The following is a 19,614-nucleotide window of genomic DNA, read 5'->3' on the forward strand; positions in this document are numbered from 1 at the left end:
ACTATAATAACACATACATAGCTTTTTTATGCTAAACTATAATGAAGCATTTGGCCCTATAATTAAACAGACTAGACTGAACATGTGTGTTAAGCCTTGCCTGGGCTGTATATTTTTGATTATAGAGTTTTGAGGTTAATTTCACTCCTTTATATTTAAGACAAATTCCCAGGACTGGTAACACAGCATGCTATCAGGGTTTGTATGCAGTTAGACCTTGTGTACAGCACCACCTTGCGGTGACTGACAGTAGTTTAGCAATTTTGAATCATGAATTGTATGATAGACAGATGGATTTATTCTTGGCAGAATAAGTGCGTCTTGTGCATTTTAAGGGACAATACAGGGTAAGGTTTAATTAAATTCAAAGAAACTAATGGCTGCTAAAAGACATTCCACCCTATGACTTTGCCTTTTGAAAAAGAGGCATCTTTCAACATTTTAAGAAAAAAACACATCATTTAGAAAAAAGTGAGAAAGTAACAAAAATAACTGGGGAATAAATTAATGTATCAACAACCATTTAATGAGTTAAATAACATTTGTGCTTTAATCTTTGGGACATCCACTGTGCATAAACATGGGTGTAACCGATGACAGCTTAAAAATGGACGGTTTACGTTCAAAGCCAATGATATCAAGTACAGCGTGAACTGTCAGTTTGCATGATGACATATACTTTTTGATTTTGACACAACAAGATAGAGGGACTTTGATATAAAACATTGTGGTGGTAAACACTCTAATCTGAGGTGTGAGACAGATATGAAAATCAAAGGATTGATCTTAGAAAAATGTACATCTGAGAAAGAATCATTTGTCATCGCATCTTGCCAAACATGAAGGCACAAAGTGACAGCTCATTTCCTCCTGCGGGGGCTCTTTTCTGAGTCCAACTTCATGTCCTCTGTGTTGTCCTTCCTGTTGCCCCGGTTGGATGTGGGCTCTCTGGGTTTCTTAGTCTTGTGATCAACTGTAGCTGATTTGGGCTTTCGGCCCCCTAAAGCCCAGGAGAGGGCGGATTTGACGAGGAAGATACCGGCTAAAGTAGCAAACAGAGTTGAAAGCAGCAGGGGCCCCGAGAGGCCTTTCAGGTGGCCCCGAATGTGGCTCAGGGCTTGGGATACAGGTGTGTCTGAACTGGGCTGAACCGGGAACTTTTCCTACACACAAACACACAGAGACACATTTTAACAAGCACTGGGTGATATTTTGAACATTCACCATATATTCGCAATCATTCACTCATTAAGCTTCCTAAAGACAGAGTCAGATTAGTTTTGCAATTCCTCTTGTTTTTGAGAGTATGACAGTGTTAAAGGATGGTTCACCCAGAAATGACAATTCTCTCATCATTTACTCACCCTCATACCATCCCAGTTGTTCTTTCTTCTGCTGAACACAAATGAAGATTTTTAAAAGAATATTTCAGCTCTGTTGGTCCTGTCAGTGCAAGTGAATGGTGGCCTGAACTTTGAAGGTCCAAAAAGCATATAAAGGAAGCATAAAAGTAATCCATATGACTTCAGTGGTTAAATCTGTGTTCAGAAGCAATAGGATGGGTGTGGGTGAGAAATGGATCAATGTTTAAGTCCTTTTTTACTATCAATCTCCACTTTCACATCTGAAAGTCACATGTGGTGCCTGTTTAGTTTCACTTTCACATCTGAAAGTGAAAGTGGAGATTTTTAGTAAAAAAGGACTAAAATATTGATCCGTTTCTTTCCCAAACATCTATTATATCGCTTTTGAAGATATGGATTAAACCACTGAAGTATTATGGATTACTTTTATGCTGCTTTAATCTGCCTTTTGGACCTTTTAGATTTTTAGCCACCATTCATTTGCTATTGAATGGATTTACAGAGCTGAAATATTCTTCTAAAATCTTCATTTGTGTTCCGCAGAAGAAAGAACAACTGGGATGGTATGAGGGTGAGTAAATGATGAGAGAATTTTCATTTTTGGGTGAACTATCCCTTTAAGGCAGATGTTTTAAGTGTCTCAGAATTAAAATTCAATAGCAAAAAAATAAAAACCAGACCGATTGTAATTCAGTTCACTTCCAAGAATCAGTAAAAAAATTGCTTGTTTCAATGAATGACTGGGCGATGAATGAATGAATGATTCAATGATTAATTTGTCATAATTAAAAATGTTAAAATAATTTTAAAAGTCCCCACATGGCATTTGGTCATGTATTAAAACGCTTTAGGAAAAATATATGTAGGTAAATATTGCAGTAGATTAATATGTATTGTTATGCTGGTGCATATAAATAAAAATCATTAAATATTGTGTTCATTTAGTAGAAACATGCATGGAATATTTTTAACCTCCTTTTCAATGCATTTTACTTCTTTTTTTATACATCTGAATCTCTTGGCTACATTGGCTGTTTGGTCAAAACATTGTACTTTTAGAGAAAATGGATACTGTAAACAGAGATATCAAATATAAAAAGCTGAAAAATATCGATCATATTTTTAGCTACAGTATATCACGTGGTCCTAATTTCAACTTTCATTTACGACAAATATGCAAAGGTATAATAACCCCTGCAACCACATTAGTCTGTTTTGAGTTTCCTAATGTCTGCTTTGAGTGTCCTGACCATTACCTGATACTCTGGAAAACTTAAGTTTCTGTTTTCAATGGGAGGAAAACTGATCTGGTGTGGATGAGGCGCATAAATGAGTGATATTAATACATTTTCTTTTTTTTATCCCCTTTTTCTCCCAATTTGGAATGCCCAATTCCCACTACTTACTAGGTCCTCGTGGTGGCGCGGTTACCTCAGGTGGCGGAGGACAAGTCTCAATTGCCTCCGCTTCCGAGATAGTCAATCCGTGCATCTTATCACGTGGCTCGTTGTGCATGACACCGCTGAGACTCTGCATGTGGAGGCTCATGCTACTCTCCATGGTCCACGCACAACTTACCAGGCGCCCCATTGAGAGCGAGAACCCCTAACCGTGACCACGATGAGGTTACCCCATGTGACTCTACCCTCCCTAGCAATCGGGCCAATTTGGTTGCTTAGGAGACCTGGCTGGAGTCACTCAGCACACCCTGGATTCAAACTCGCGACTCCAGGGATGGTAGTCAGCTTCAATACTCGCTGAGCTACTCAGGCCCCCTATTAATGCATTTTCTAATGAAAACGTATTAGTGTGGACGTGGCCTAAAATAACACATCATGAAAAGAACATGACAGTATATTCCAAAGTCTTCATTTACCTTCAGTCCAGACTCCTCTAACATTTTTTCTAGTATGGAGTCACCAAGGGTTACAACGGGAAGAAAATTCTCGGTGTACTGCCTCTTCCACCAGGCCTGCAATCGAGACCTTCCAAAACACCAACAAACAGTAGAGTAAAACTGTGCAGATTCAGACTGTAATGTCATTTCTGTTCTAGATTTCAGTAACTGAAGTATGGATGACATACAAATGAGACAATCTTATTTTCATGTCGTCGATCACATGATTACCTAATGTCAGTCTCAAAATAACTGCTTAGAGGGAACTTCTACACAAAAGGTCCCTTTTTAATCTTTAAAGGTTCATGTTTAATTTAACCCATCAACAATCAGTTAACACTGTATGATCTGCCTTTTTTTTTTTTTTTTTTTTTTTTAGAACAAAAGCATGACTAATGGAACAATGTATCTATTCTAAATGGAGACAATTCAATTATCTTTCCATTTGCAAAACAATACAATGCAATTCTCACAAAAGTACAAATCTAAAACCACAATACAATTATGTGGAATATGTGGAAGTGGGTACCGAGTAGAAGAATAAAAGCTCACTTGTTTTCTGCAGGGTCTGTGAAGTGGTAGTTGTAAAGCGTGGCTTTTATGAAGGCTGGTGGTTTCTGACTGAAGGGGTACAGCGTTTCGTCTGTCTGAAGCAGACTAACCACTATAGAGCGAGAGAGACAGACAAAGGGAAACTTAAGGAATAGTTCCCCCAATAATTATAATTCTCTGATCACTTAGTCACCCTTACGCTGTCTCAAACTCACACAAATGAAGATATTTTGATGAAAATATGATGTGAATATATCCCTACAGTGCAAATCAATGGGAACAAATGCTGTTTTAGCTCCATAAAGGACATAAAAGCAGCATAAAAGTAATCCATACGCCTCGAGTGATTTAAGTCATGTCTTCTGAAGTAATACGATCGGTTTTGAGTGAAAAATAGACCAAAATGTAACTCCTTTTTCACTATAAATCTTGACATCTCCATTCTGCTTGGCGCGATCATGATTTGAAGCTCAGTTACACTTCCTTGCGCTTGACGCATGAGCAGAGCGCTCTGCGCATGTGTCAAGCGTGAGGAAGTGTAATCGAACTTCAAATCATGATCGTGCTTCAGAAGACATGGATTAAACCACTCGAGTTGTATGGACTACCTTTAAGCTGCCTTTATATCTTTTTGGAGCTTGGAAGGGTTGGTCCCCATTGACTTGCATTGTATGGATATATTTCACATCATATCTCCATCAAAATATCTCTGTCAGAAAGAAAATAATTTGCGTTTGAGACTGCATAAGGGTAAATGAGAACATTTTTCGGTGGAAGTTTTTCCATTAATAAATGCTTTTAATAATCTAGTGTACTATAAATAAAAAAATAATTACATAGTTGAATAATTAAACATTACACATTAATAAAAAAAATACAATAAATACAAATAATAATAATAATAATAATATATATATTAAACTTTGCAGATCAAATTAAGTAAACCTAACAGGGAAAAAAAAGGATTTTCTGTTAGGTTTACAAAGTTCATTAGAAAAGTGACTGCTGCCATGGTCGCTCACCCTCAGGTTTGCCCTGTAGGAGCCGCTGTACAAGACCTGTAAACCAGGGGCTTTGATCTTGCCCACCCTGAGCAGCCTGCCACATTAGCCACTCCAGCCGCGGCTGATGGGGTCCAGCTATGGGCGGGGCTACATTCACACTTCCTGGCTTATACATGAGGTCTATTTCCTACAAAAGGATGAGAACACAGAAAAGTGCATTGAGAATCACATTGAACCTTTTCTTTGAATTAATTTAAAATGGAAGCAATGCTTTATATTTACTCAGAATGTAAAAAAGTGACTAGGATAATTGTAACAGGACAACGTTTTCCATTTTCATCTTACTTTCCATGTCAGGCCATCATAGCTGCCCTCTAAAATGATCTCAGGCCTGCCCCCAGCAGATGTCATTCTGTGCTGGATGCCATAGGCCCCGACCAACTGGAACCTCTCCACAGCACTGTAAGTGTCTCTCACTTCAGGAAGCAGTGATATTCCAGTCAAGGCTGCATACGGAACCTAGAGCCAGAGGAAACACAAACCCTGATTTGCTTGACAATCCAAAACTCAATACAAGTACCTAGTAATCAGCATGCTCATTCCTTAAAGATCACATGATATTTTATTCTATCAAGGTAAAATACATGGAGAGCAGAGGGTTTCATGAAATTGGACAAATTCTGGTCACATACGCTGCGTCCAAATATCCATACTTCCATACTATATAGTATGCCAGTGGAGTAGTGTGTCTGAATCCTCAGTATTCATGAAGCAGTAAGGGAGAAAAACCCAGATGATCGGACCCTCAACAGCAGCAGATGGGACTCTTGTGAGAATTTTGCAGAACAATATGTATTTACACAATAAAAATATTGTATTGCATGTAGTTTAATGCAAGTACATAGTAGTTAAAGACATGTAATGTAAAGTAGGACCATTTCCGACGAGATTCTAAAGTGCAGATCGACTGGATACTTTGATTCCATAATCCCTCAGGAGCCGAGATGACGTCACGTTCAAACCGCTATATTTAAAAGAACGGTGGTGTGCTGCGAGTCGGACGTCTCTTTTTAGCTGTAAGTGCTATATATACACAAGAACTTTGTTAATTGTGCTTACATGGTGCTTGTTTAACAACACCACAGCTGATTATTTCCCCGGTTGCTGTTCTTATGTCATATATTCGAGTCACTAACCAATACCCACGTTACCAGATGAAATATGTCCAAAATCTATTTATACTACTCGAATGCATACCTAAAAGAAGTTTTACCAACTGAGAAGTGCTTCTGTAACAGTATAAGGATGGGCGAGGAGGCGGCGGGAACCGGCTGAACAGTCAACAATGTTTTAATGCAAAACTCAATATAAAACAAACATAAATCATAACACAAACAGACACACACAACGCGGCCGCGTGCATCTCTCTCTCCCGAACCGGCATCTCCGGCCGCCCCTTATCTCGCTCTCCCACTAATCAGCTGATTCATCGCTGGCCGTGCTCCATCAAAGCTCAGCTATGCCCTCCTCGTCGTCACAGCATCCTTCATCCAAAACAGTACATGGTTTTGGACACAAGAATAATTTTTGCTCGTCAATTATTGTAGTAGAACATTTCAGATTAGCCCACCTCTGAACAGCATGCAAAAATAAAATAAAATGTGACTGACAAGGCTCTACTTGTCTACGAGGGCAGGTCTTTGACAGAATAAGCTGTGATGTGGACCAGACCTGTTGCAGTTTAGATAAAAGTCCAGCTACGCAAGATAACGGGTAACTTACCACACTGAGGGTGAATACGCCTATAGAGGCTGCCATAATAACTGCCCACTGGATGAGGGACCAAAGCTTGCTGAGAACGCCTCGTGTGCACACACACCTGACAGAGGAAATACAATTGAGATTAGAGGTAATTATTGGCTTGCTTCCCATCATTTCAGTTATTGGTCATATAGATTCAGTGAATCACAGATGGGGTGACACAGATAAAAGGTGTGATCTTCTTGTAGACAAAAATCATATTCTCAAACATTTCAGATCATCACTTAATATAGAGTTATAGTTTGCAAACTTACTTTAGCATGGCTGCTACTGCTTCCCAAGTGAAAGACAGCACACCAACCCAAATAGTGGGCACATGAACAAACTGCATGAACTCATCAAACTCCTTTCGAGTGAAATCTGAAAGAATGATCATGAAATACCTATGAGTAGTTGGTGGGCATGGTTTTTCCTCGTTAAGCTTTTGATTGAGAGCATTAAAGGTAAAAAATTCTTATTCATGACACAAAATGTGCTTTAACAACAAAACATCAGTTCATTGCATGATTGTTTTATTTGATAAAACAATTCAGATCTAAACTCAAACTAATGAAAATATCTGATGCTTTGTCAAATCAGTAGACATTTTAGTTACAGAAATCAGGTACAGCCACGTATAGACCTGGTGCACCTATAGCATCACAGATATGAAGCCTTACTCACCTATTGTGGATGACAAAGTGTTTTGTTTCCAATTAATCTGTAGTTTGAAAAGTTTAACTGCACTGTATAAGATCAAGGCGTACACAGCCAACTCTACCAGCAATACCAAGAGAGAGACCAAAGACCAAAGTGTCCAGCCTGCAAACCACAAACACAGAGTAAAAAAAAACAAAAAAACACCACACAATGTACTGATGAGAACCAGAACTAACATGGTACTGGCAGGTTTTTTCTTTTTTTTTTCCTCTTTGGTCTGATCATAAGTGGAAATCTGTGACTGAGCTGTCAAAAATGACAGTTAATAACCGCATAAACACAAGTCATACTGAGAGTTTGAGGACATACTCCTGGTTTTCTTCTTTTTCTTTGGAGCAACACTAGAGTTGATGTGATCATCGTCCAATAATGAGAAGCTCAGAGCGATGCTCAGCAGATTTAGAAGACTGCAGTTGCCTGTTAGGATGTGACAGAGCTGGAGAAAAATCTGAAAAAAAAAGGGGGGGTAGATAGGTGAAGAGCAAGTCTTGCAGAAGAACACAGACACTCAACATTAAAAGATTATTCCAGGTTGAAAAATAAAAAAATGGTCTAAATCGTCCTTTAAGAGGTAGGACTATTTTTCTATGCGGATAAACTTCTGGGTCATTTCCATGGGGGGATTTTTCTCTATGTACTGAAAACAGCCCCTTGCATATCATGCTAAAGTTACTGGATTTTTGCTTGTTTTGACAAACTGAGAAACAGTTCTCCACAAAACCTCAAAGATGCTGTCGAAAGAGCTTAACTTTCATTGGATCCGGTGCATTCTTTTAACAAAGAACTCAGAAATTTCAATTCACCAATGACTCCATTATACAAATAAGGTTAAATGAGGTCCATCGGATTTAAGCGGGTATAAAAAAAGTGGATGGAAGGGTATTAATCAATCCATTACTTCATATTTGTGGTGATGTGTCTAACTTATTTTAATGATTAATTAAAGAATTGATCAGAACAAGACATGGATTGTACATTTATTGATGTACAACAGGGTTGCAGAAATTATCTCAGTATATAAGAGGCAAGGAGAACGTTAGGATAACGTTAGTAGGACGTTCTCCAAACCTGCCAGGAACGTTCTGTTTCTGGAAGAAAAGAAAAAAAACAACTTTCCTGGCAAACCAAGATAAAACATTAGAATGTCCATTCTAGGAATGTTTTGCAAACCAAAAACAAACGTTCTCAGAAAGTTTTCCAAAAATTGTTAGCTGGGTAAACATGGAAAAACATTACCACAAAGTTCAGGTACACTCGAGCATTAGAGGTGGACCGATATATTGGTTTTACCGATTAATCGGTGCAGATAGTTTTTATTATTATTATTATTATTATTCCTCTGTGGCCTGCACTGGACGATTCTCCAGTTAGCACAAGGGTATAGCTGCAAGCATTGCTCCAAAAAAGGGCGTGAGCTCCAAATCGCCATTAAAGGTTCGGGGCTCCCTATATCTTACCCTTTCCCTAACCTTAATGGTGAGTGGAAGTGACGCCCCCTTTTGGAGTAATCCCACCCCCATTTGGAGATCTGCGGTCTGCAGCTATACCTACTTGGTTGAAACGGCTTGGTTCTGCATTTTAACAGTGACCTCCAGAGGTGAAATAAAAACAATCACATAGGGATTTACTGCATCTAAATCTTTCATCATTGACACTATTCATTCATATTTTTATCCTGAATTTAATGCAGTTTGTTATTTTGATTAGATAATAAAGTGTTCTAAACTGAAGCGAGGGCATGCAGAGAAACATGCGACTCTTTGGAAACATACCCTGTCAGTACAAGCATCGTGCCTCCAACTTCATATTTTGAATAATATGAAACCTTACTACTTATTAAACCTCATCTGGTGAATATATAGGCTATTAAAAGTTTAATTTGGTAAATACTTTTTGCATTGTAACAGAGCCAAGTCTCCACTACTTCAAAATAAGTGTCCCCAGTGTGTTTCGGGCTTGTTCAGAGTAAAATGTCACACGTTATCCACCAAATCTTCATGTTTTCTAGTTATTATTGGGATTTTTATTGGACAATAAACTTCATCTTGGATTTTTTCATTTGGGACTCTTGTAGCTTCTATGTCTGTGTCCGTCATTGTAAGGAAAGACTAAGAAATATTTTTAGAAACTATCAGCCAATTTTTTGGTTATCGGCTATTTTCACCACCAAAGTTATCAGTGTCTGTAAAATCCACTATCAGTCGACCTCTAATATGCATGCACACAAATATAGAGTAACATACGTAACAAACCTGAATATAAAAGCCAAACAGTCTCAAACGGCGAATGGGTGCAAAGAACGTCAGAAGAGGAACTACAATCTCACACTGCAACAGAACCACTGCTCCAAACCTCAACAACCAATCAGGGAGCTGACGGGAATGCCAGGCCAAAGGGGTGGGACTTATCTGGTTCTCAAAATGATGACTCAGAGCTGCAAGAGATTGCTTGATGAGTTTTCAAAAGACAGTACTATAAAGGAGTCCTTTTTTTCCCACAGCTGGTTTATGGTTCATGACTATATTCACCATTACTTTTGGAAAATCAAAGAATCAATTCATTTTAAAAATATAATGTGGTACAACTAGTTAAAAAAAAAAAATCAACACATACCTTTTATAGCTATTTTATTTAGTGCTTAACTCATCTGTCACAAAAATGTAATGTCTTTGAATTATCCTCATTTAAGGGCTTTGCAATATATGATTGAGATGAATTTGATGAGATAATCAGCATATCATGTAATTACTTAGATTAAAAAATTTGAATCAGTTGATAGCTCCAATACATTTTCGTACCAAAACATTACAAAAGCCAAATGAATGCATGATGAACATAAATCAACTTTTCTAGCTTATGGTATATCTGAACCACAACAGAATGCATAAAATAAAAATAATTTAAAGTACCTGAGAGACTCCACCAGGCAGGGTCGCCACTGGCCAGCTTACTCACACCTGTGCAGAAGGTGAGCCGGAACAACAGCCAGCGGGTCAACCAAAAGGTCACAGGGTCATGGTAACTATAAGAGGAGCGACCCCGCAGCAGACCAAAAGGAGCTACAAGCACAGCCAGAAACCCCGCCTCCAACAGCAGCATATCCCTAGAAGACGATAATAAATTACAATAAGTGGATAGACAATGGATACATATGTACTGCTCATCTATAAATTTGAATGGTTTAATTTCTGGTTTTAACTTGTTCGACATTGAAGCATTGAAACAAAGTTGGTTAAAAGTGCTTAAAATGATTAAAGCAGTCTGTAAATACTTGTTTGCTATTCTAAGCTGCCAATGGTGGATAAAAATGAATCAAATTCCACTAAGAATTGGTTTTAGTGTTGTCACAAAATGAAACTTAATGGGCAGAAAATGCAGTAAGCTTTGTGGCCAGTCTTCCTTCTCTCTCTCATAAACATTCTACACATAACCATTCTTAGACTCTCTGTTGCAGAAAAGTTTACTTGCAAATGCTCCAGTTATTGGGTTTAACAACGATGGCACAGTAAACAACAAATGGTCACGCCATGTCGGTTTTAGCGAGCGAGACATGCAAATTGTGATGTATGCAACAAATTGTCTTACCATTCAGAGCGGAGGAAGTCCCCTCCAACCTATAAAACAAAACAATTGATTACTCAGTTTGAGTTATGGAGCCACAGAGGCCATAGAACATTAACCGCAATGTCAAAAGCCTTTTAAGGAAGTGCTTAACATTGCGGCTAGCGGTTTCATGTACTTAAATAAGTTTTCATACATCACTAGGTGTGTTTCCATCCAACTATTTCTATGCACATTTTGAAATTGCGCATAAGAAATCATGAATGGAAGCCCTTGATATGCAAATAAACTTTCTAAATTCACTTAAAATGTAATGTGCTAGGAGGTGGATTTTCTCGAGTTTTGCATTAAGGTGATTGAAACAGTTTATTCGCAAAACGATGACGTGTTTTGACCATTCATGCGTGTCTTATGAGTGTGCGAAAGCTTGATGTGACTAGCCCACCGAAAGGTCCGACCTTGGCACACAATTCTTTGAACATACGCTTGTCATTTGGAAGTGTTTAACCCACAGCTGGTCAATAAAGTGGGTCCTCACAATCCACCAGAACAGTTTTGAGAGCGGGTGCTCCCAGGTAAGCGGAGACTGGCAGTGTGTGGGCATCACAGCTATTTCAGCCACATTATATCAGATATTACACTTATTCTGCATTGTCTCGTGGAAGCATTTAATAAAATGAGATACTTGCTCCAATCTTGCAAATACAACTGTCCCCAAAGCAGGGAGAGGCCATTCAGCTGCTCCATCATGACGAGGCGGCTCCCTCATGATAATGCGCATAACGTAGTGGATGGAAACGTGTAACAATTTGTATTTTCTTAAGTAACATTTTTAGAAATGCATTTAAAAAAATGCTAAACATTTTGGATGGAAACCCTGCAAGTGTCGACTAATTGGTCTAGAGCAGGGGTGGGCAACTATTTTGGTAAAGGGACCACATCAGGCTTTAAGTAGTGCATAGGGGGCCACATTGTATTCCTTTTGAGATACAATGTTCCGCATTGATTTGGTTTTTGTATCTTTTAAGCCCAGAAATAGTTGTGTACTCAATTTTCTAAAGTGTATGTGACTAATGGGACTACTCTGCAATTGCCTAAAGTATTATATTGCTCTACAAAGGTAGATACTTTTCTATCAGATATTAAAAAACTGAATAAAGGCTGAGCTTATAATAAATTATTTTACCATCTCTACTTCCCTGTTAATTTATTACTCCATTTAACACTCTTTATATCGGGGTCTGTTTTAATAAAATAAAATTCTATAATTTTCGATTAACTTTTAATGTGTCGCAAAGCAGGCAAGTTTACTTATTTTATTCTCAAAACATTACCCATTTACACATTCATATTGTGGGTCTCGTCAATGGTTTGACTTTCCATTCAGCACACAACTGAATAAAACAGGCTGCATGACTATGATAAATGATTACTGCAAGAGTTAGATTAACATACAGGTGTGAGGGGACTTATTCGTTTCTCGCTTGCTTTTGCTCACGTGTCAATGATTCCCCCTCTGCATGTCAATGATGCCGAGATATACTATTATATTTAATTTCATCACTGAGCAGGTTTACCTGCAAACTTAGTAGCACCAAACATCACAAGCAGCCTCAAGAATGGACACAGAGGGGCCTGGGTAGCTCAGTGGTAAAATACGCTGGCTACCACCCCTGGAGTTCGCTAGTTCGAATCCCAGGGCATGCTGAGTGACTCCAGCCAGGTCTCCTAAGCAACCAAATTGGCCCGGTTGCTAGGGAGGGTAGAGTCACATGGGATAACCTCCTCGTGGTCACTATAATGTGGTACATTCTCGGTGGGGCACGTGGTGAGTTGAGCGTGGTTGCCGCGGTGGATGGCGTGAAGCCTCCACACGCGCAATGTCTCCGTGGCAACGCGCTCAACAAGCCACGTGATAAGATGCACAGGTTGACGGTCTCAGACGCGGAGGCAACTGTGATTCGTCCTCCGCCACCCAGAATCACTACACGACCATGAGGACTTATAAAAAAAAAAAACACATTGGGAATTGGGCATTCCAAATTGGGAGAAAAAAAAAAAAAAAGAATGGACACAGAGTAACCGTATAATACTTTTCCTTGAGCAGAATATTGCACTAGAGATCGCCAAGTTTGTTCAAAGGGGATAGCAAGAGCTAGAACGAGCGCACTCGCGTGCATGGTTGCAAGACTGCACAAAATAAGTATAACATTAGGCGGAATATTTCCAATTTGCGCAAGTATAAATCTAAAACTGGGGGTGTTGCGTCTCTTATCTGGCATCCCTGAGCATGTTAAACACTTGTGGAGGTGCGTTAGGTCCCAATGCAAGATAACTGAAATATCCAATAAAAAAAAAAAAAAAACGCTTTTAGGATAAATGATCCGTGGGCCACTTTAAACCATGCGGCGGGCCGGATCCGGCCCGCAGGCCATAAGTTGCCCAGGTCTGGTCAAAAGGAAGCTCTGTATAATTTAGAGCAAATGGAAAATTCAATCATACACACAGAAACAGGTGAGGGAAGGGTCAAAATACTTGCATTATAGAGTGAGAGGTAGAGGGCCCACAGGCAGAGGTAGATGAGACTGTCTCTCAGTGGCCCCAGTAGCACAGCACCCAGGCCTAGCACCACCCCGAGCAGGCAGATGAGCTCCAGGGCTTGCTGGGGCTCCAGACCCAGAGATGGCCCCAACCACAGCAGGGACGGGAAGGCCTGAAGCTGTTCCAGCAGGGGCCGCTGCATCCGGGGCATCAGCAGGCGGACGGGGACAATGCCCTCATCTCCATACAAACCTGCCCAGAGAGGGACACAAGCAGAGACTTTTTGTCCTTGTAATCATCCAACAATAAAATTTAATAAATTGCTTCACCTCTGAAAAAACTTTCAGAAAGACCACTAATGTTTAAACCAACAATTGCATTCGGACCTGGTAGCATTATGGTATATAACACCCACTTTTCACAATCCAGTCCCACCCTAATTTTCACTCACTTGGAAATATGCCACATTACGGAAGTAAAATGTGACTTCGTGTTGACTTTATTATTGTAGTAATGACTGAGATATAATGAAGTGAGGATATTAATTTTTTTAATACATTTTATCAGTGCTCATGCAAATGTGAAACATACTGTAGGAAGTGTGTGCCACGTGTCCGGTGGCGACAGATTGCCCTGAGAGCTGCGCTGAATAACATGTTGTGTTTTAAAGGCATATAGAATTTAGCTGCATGTAAACAATAATTCAACAGAACAATGTTATCTTTCACTGCCTTGACAATGAACAAATCAAACTCGTCCTGTGACTTTTAATGCCTCAACTGGCGCAGAACAGACACCAGATGTCCTAGCTATATAGAATATAGGGACGGCACCTATTTGATACCTGGATCAGTATCGGTCCGATACTGACTTTTTTTTATCCGTATCAGGTATCAGTCCGTCGAGCCCGTTCGAAATCCGATACCACATGTTGGTCATTGAAGTTACTGTCAAGCTCAAATAATGACATAAATAACCTCAAATCACCATTAAATTAGTCCGTATAACTCGTGCATTTTATTCAGGCTTTTACACTCATCCAAAAGCTTTGTGAATTGCAAAAGGCTGCGTTTAATAATAAATATACAACAGCATGCACAGCTAAGTAGTCTCTGGCACCACGCTTTACTGAACGAGCACCGCTCTGCCGACACACACGCTCAGAGGCTCGTGATGTGCTCCTCAGCGCAATATGCGGTCGCTCCACACAAACTCCATCTCAGATGTAGATGATCAATAGTTCGGTCTGCCTATAACATGCATTGAGAACGGCACCAAACAAGCATTCTACCAGATGTTAAAGGTGTACCCAGTAATTCTAATCAAATACACTGTCAAATATTCTGCAAATATCTCCTCACAGTCTGCTAGCTGTCCGTTCTGTGGGTGGGCTGAAAAAAAAAAAAAAAAAAAAAAAAAAAGGTATTTGTGTACAGCCCTGGCTCTGTAAATGGGAAAAAACAAAGTGGATCGGACCGATCCACAGAACACTACTCCAGCCAATCAGCAAAAGGGGGTGGTTTTTTTGGTCAGCAAACTGAACTGTTACAGTCGTGACACGTGCATGAATTTGGGAAGGGGAGCTTCCAAAAGAGCACTGAAAGTAGGGGTGTGTTTGTTTTGAGTTCGAATATGAACAGTGTTTCTCAGGAATCGCTTAGTGCACCTTTAAATGAGAAGCATATTACACTACTGTGAATTAGCCTACAAATAAACACTCAAACACAAACTTCCTGGAGCGCTCAGCCCCGGACTTTCAAAATAAATGCCTTAAGAAATTACAACTGAAATATATTACCAATGTATAGTAAAATTATTATTATAATTATTATTAATAATAATAACAATAATGACAATAAAAACAAATTGGGTTCCAAAAATTACTGATAGTTCAGGTATCGGAAGAGAAAAAAATGTTATTGTTCCATCCCTAGTAGAATACTGCAAAACCACTGGGTGCACTTAAATACTGCTTTAGGCTACTTGCTAATAGGGAGTGTACAACTGACATATAGTAATGCGAGATCAGGAAAGACTACTTTACTATGTTACTGAACTTACTTTTAAAGAGAAAGTTCACCCAAAAATGAAAATTCTCTCATTTACTCACCCTCATGCCATCCCAAATGTGTATGACTTTCTTCTGCTGAACACAAATATTTTGATGATTATCTAAGATGCGTAGGTCCATATAATGCAAGTGAATGGTGGCCAGAACTCCAACGCTCCAAAAAGCATATAAAGGCAGCATAAAAGTAATCCATACGACTCCAGTGGTTAAATCCATATCTTTAGAAGCAACATGATAGGTGTGAGTGAGAAACAGATCAATATTTATGTCCTTTATTTTGCTATAAATCTCCACTTTCACTTCCACATTCTTTTCTTTTGGTGATTCACATTCTTCATGCATATCGCCACCTACTGGGGAGGGAGGAGAGTTTACAGTATAAAAGTACTTATATATATATATATAAATCATACTGTATATATCGGTTTCTCAACCACACCCATCATATTGCTTCTGAAGATATAGATTTAACCACTGGAGTCATATGAATTACTTTTATGCTTTATATGCTTTTGGAACCTTCAAAGTTCTGGACACCATTCACTTGCATTGTATGGACCTACAGAGCTGAGATATTCTTCTAAAAATATTTGTGTTCAGGAGAAGAAAGTCAAATACATCTGGAATGGAATGAGGGTGAGACAATGATCAGATAATTTTTTTATTTTTGGGTGAACTATCCCTTTAGGGTAAATGAACTCTCTTAATGGGACAGCCCACCCAACATTTTAAATTCAGTCATCATTTATGCATGAATGTTAGTCTCAGTCATCATTCACTCTCATTATATGTAAAAAAAAAAAAAAAAAAGGTGCAATCGAAGTGAATGGTAACTGGGGCTAACATTCTGCCAAACATCATCTTTTGGGTTCCACAGAAGGAAGAAAGTCATAAAGGTTTGGAATGACCTGAGGCATTTTGACATTTTGGGGTGAACTATCACTAAGTTTGCAGGCTGTTGACAGTGGTTGTAAAGTTGCATGTCCACATTTCTGACATGCATGCCACAGTAAGAGTGTGTTAAGAAAGCTGGTTTGGGTTAGAGAACAGTCATTGTATTGTGCCAAGGCCAAAGTATGAATCATAGCTGCTACATGAAATTCTCTCTTTGAATAACTCCCTTTTGGCAAAAGACCCAGTTCTGCCACAGACTACTCCCCCAGTCACACAGCCTAATGGGATCTTCTGTATATTCATCAAAAACTCTGAAAAATTCGATATTATTAGAAAATCTTTTCAAAAGGAAATGAAACTCTATGCCCCCTTTGGAAAATACATAGTATAGTAGTGCCTAAACCCAGCTAAATCAAACAGGAAGAGAACTATTATCCGGTGTGTAAGATTTTCCTTTTCTGTAGGCTTTACAACCTGCTGGTGATTAGATCTGGGAAAAATAAACCCCACACCTTAACCTTTTCCATGCAGAGTGAGCCAAAAAAGACAATTATTTTCCAAAATATCAGATTATTATAGCTGTATGCGGCAATAAAAACATACACTCACTGAGCACTTTATTAGGAACACCTGTACACCTACATATTCATGCAATTATCTAATCAGCCAATCATGTGGCAGCAGTGCAATGCATAAAATCATGCAGATACGGGTCAGGAGCTTCAGTTAATGTTCACATCAACCATCAGAATGGAGAAAAAAATGTGATCTCAGATTTCGACCGTGGCATGATTGTTGGTGCTATACGGGCTGATTTGAGGATTTCTGTAACTGCTGATCTCCTGGGATTTTCACACACAACAGTCTCTAGAGTTTACTCAGAATGGTGTCAAGACCAAAAAAATCCAGTGGGCAACAGTTCTGCAGACGGAAACACCTTGTTGATGGGAGGTCAACAGAGAATGGCCAGACTGGTTCGAACTGACAGAAAGGCTACAGTAACTCAGATAACAATTGTAGCGAGCATAAACTACTCAGAATCGACAACATGTCGAACTTTGAAGCGGATGGGCTACACAACAGCGGGCACTTTATTAGGACCATAGTGTTCCTAATAAAGTGCTCAGTGAGTGTATACAGCCCCACTGAAATCAAGTGAAACATCTATAAACCTGCTTAACCAAAACCCTAACCTACGGTTAACTAAATCTGTCCACATATGTGCTATTGTCGTCTGATTTTTATAGTAGCAATACAAACAGCATTTAAATCTACATTGATATAACATTAAAAAAAAAAAAAAAAAAGAGGAAAGAGATCTGCTTTATAGAGGTAGACTGAGATATCGTTTTTACCGATTAATCGGTGCCGATAGTTGCTTTTTGTGACTAGCGGTTATCAGCAAAAATCTGACGATAGTTGCTGATGGTTTTTTCATCATTTTGTCATTTCAAAATAAGAGTCCAGAATGTGTTTTGGGCTTTTTATACTTAAAAGTCCCAAGTTATGCACTAAATGTTCATTTTTTCCTGGTTATTATTAGGATTTTGGTTGAACACAAAACTGCATCTGGGATTTTATTCCTTTTGGACTTTGTCTTTGCCTGCCATAGTAAAAATTAAAAGGATCATTTTCAATTCTTCAAATTGATTTTAAAACTATCAGCCAAATAATCTGTTATCGTATCTGCAAAATCCACTATTGGTCGACCTCTAATGCTTTATGTAACACATTTGGGCTTGCAATTTTTGTGCATATCATTCTTCAGTGTATGAGTCATAGTGGTAAGATACAATATGAGAGCTTAAACTGAGGAAGCAGCAACCGTGTTGCCAAATGAGCTTTTGAATGAGTTCATTGTACTGGCACTCAGAATAGTCTTGAAACAGATTGCATATTTACTCTAAAAACACAAAAGGTAATACAACTACAATTTTCTTGCACAGTTAGGGGAGATAATTTTCTGCTTTAATGCACTGCCACATGGCATATCCATTGGGCACTAGTAAGGGTATGCAGTGACTTAAGCTCATAGGCCTCTAAAGTAGTGATGACGGGTCACCAGGCTGTATGTACTCAGCACTATCTGGCGAGGTTCCCGAACATTCGGCACATGTGGTGGAGACCGAATCGAATCTTTGTTTTTGAACGAATCATTCTCGTTCACGTCCATACATTGACTCGTATTTCAGATTTGGAATCGGCTGACAGCTTGAACGAGAGGGCTACGTAGTTCACAACATGAACTACGAAGCGAGGTGAATTTTAATAACAGATAACACGACTCGTTTCGAATCGTGCTTTTAAACATCTTTATCAGTCGAATTAATGATTCAACGACTCACTCTACACACTTAGAATGCGCTCATTTTTCGCCAACTACTGGCGTAAAGATATACAGAAACGGTCACTCAACGAATCAGCGAATAAATCTGTACAAATATCTTTTTGGCGAACAGATTCAAAAGACTCGACTCATTGGTACGAATCAAAATAGCCACCACCTAGCAGATACTCGGCGAGCCCGCGCGCTATTCCAAGCAGCTGCGGTTAGGTGCGCGAAATGATTTAAACGTTCGAATGAAAAGTTTGAATCTAAAACCGAAACTAATCAAACGCATCCAATTTGGCGGGAATTAAGATTCGCTTTCGCCAACATGCAACATTCCACAACACATGAGAAGTTCAAATTCAAGCGTAACCATTCATTAGTGCCGCGCCCAAAATCCACTGTCGAAAAGCACAACGTGCCCCCTTCCAAAAGAGAGACTTCCCTACCTGGTATCTGGATGTAGATGGATGCAAAAGCACACACGTAAGCAACTGCAATGCTCCACAAAAACAGTTGTCTAGGGATTTTCGCTTCGCCCATGTTGTCTGATGAGGTGTCACTTTGTTTCGGGAGACTCGAGCGCTGATGCTCATTGGGAAAATGAAGTGAAGTGGAGGGTGGAGTTTCAATTTGTGGCTCATGCGTGCACGTGGAGCGAAAGCAGAACAGTGCATAAGCCAACAAGAATTTCTAGATATTAATATTGAACCAAGCGTCTCGAATGTGTCTAGAATCAACAATGTTATTATTCAAGATGCATCTGCATCAACGATTATGCTATACTGATTTGAGTGACCTGGAATGACCTTTCTTTTCCAAATCATCAGTTGTCTAAACTTGTTTTACTTTATTAAATGCAAAATGAAATTTGGAAATAG

At 39.1% G+C, this 19,614-nt stretch overlaps 1 protein-coding gene across 1 annotated transcript; it reads right to left on the reverse strand.

Moving 5' to 3' along the window:
* Positions 1–275: 275 nt before the first annotated feature.
* LOC127435156 (lipase maturation factor 2-like) lies at positions 276–19,350 on the reverse strand. Its single transcript, XM_051688385.1, has 14 exons — positions 19,183–19,350; positions 13,438–13,691; positions 10,923–10,951; positions 10,247–10,440; positions 9,590–9,771; positions 7,647–7,785; positions 7,302–7,439; positions 6,893–6,998; positions 6,600–6,696; positions 5,163–5,336; positions 4,836–5,004; positions 3,814–3,925; positions 3,241–3,349; positions 276–1,163 (listed from the first exon to the last, which is right to left on the reverse strand). The coding sequence occupies exons 1-14, from the start codon at positions 19,274–19,276 to the stop codon at positions 861–863; spliced, it is 2,100 nt and encodes a 699-aa protein (XP_051544345.1). The 5' UTR covers positions 19,277–19,350; the 3' UTR covers positions 276–860.
* Positions 19,351–19,614: the final 264 nt, after the last annotated feature.

Source organism: Myxocyprinus asiaticus, chromosome 45 (genome assembly GCF_019703515.2).
Source record: "Myxocyprinus asiaticus isolate MX2 ecotype Aquarium Trade chromosome 45, UBuf_Myxa_2, whole genome shotgun sequence".
NCBI lineage: Eukaryota > Metazoa > Chordata > Actinopteri > Cypriniformes > Catostomidae > Myxocyprinus > Myxocyprinus asiaticus.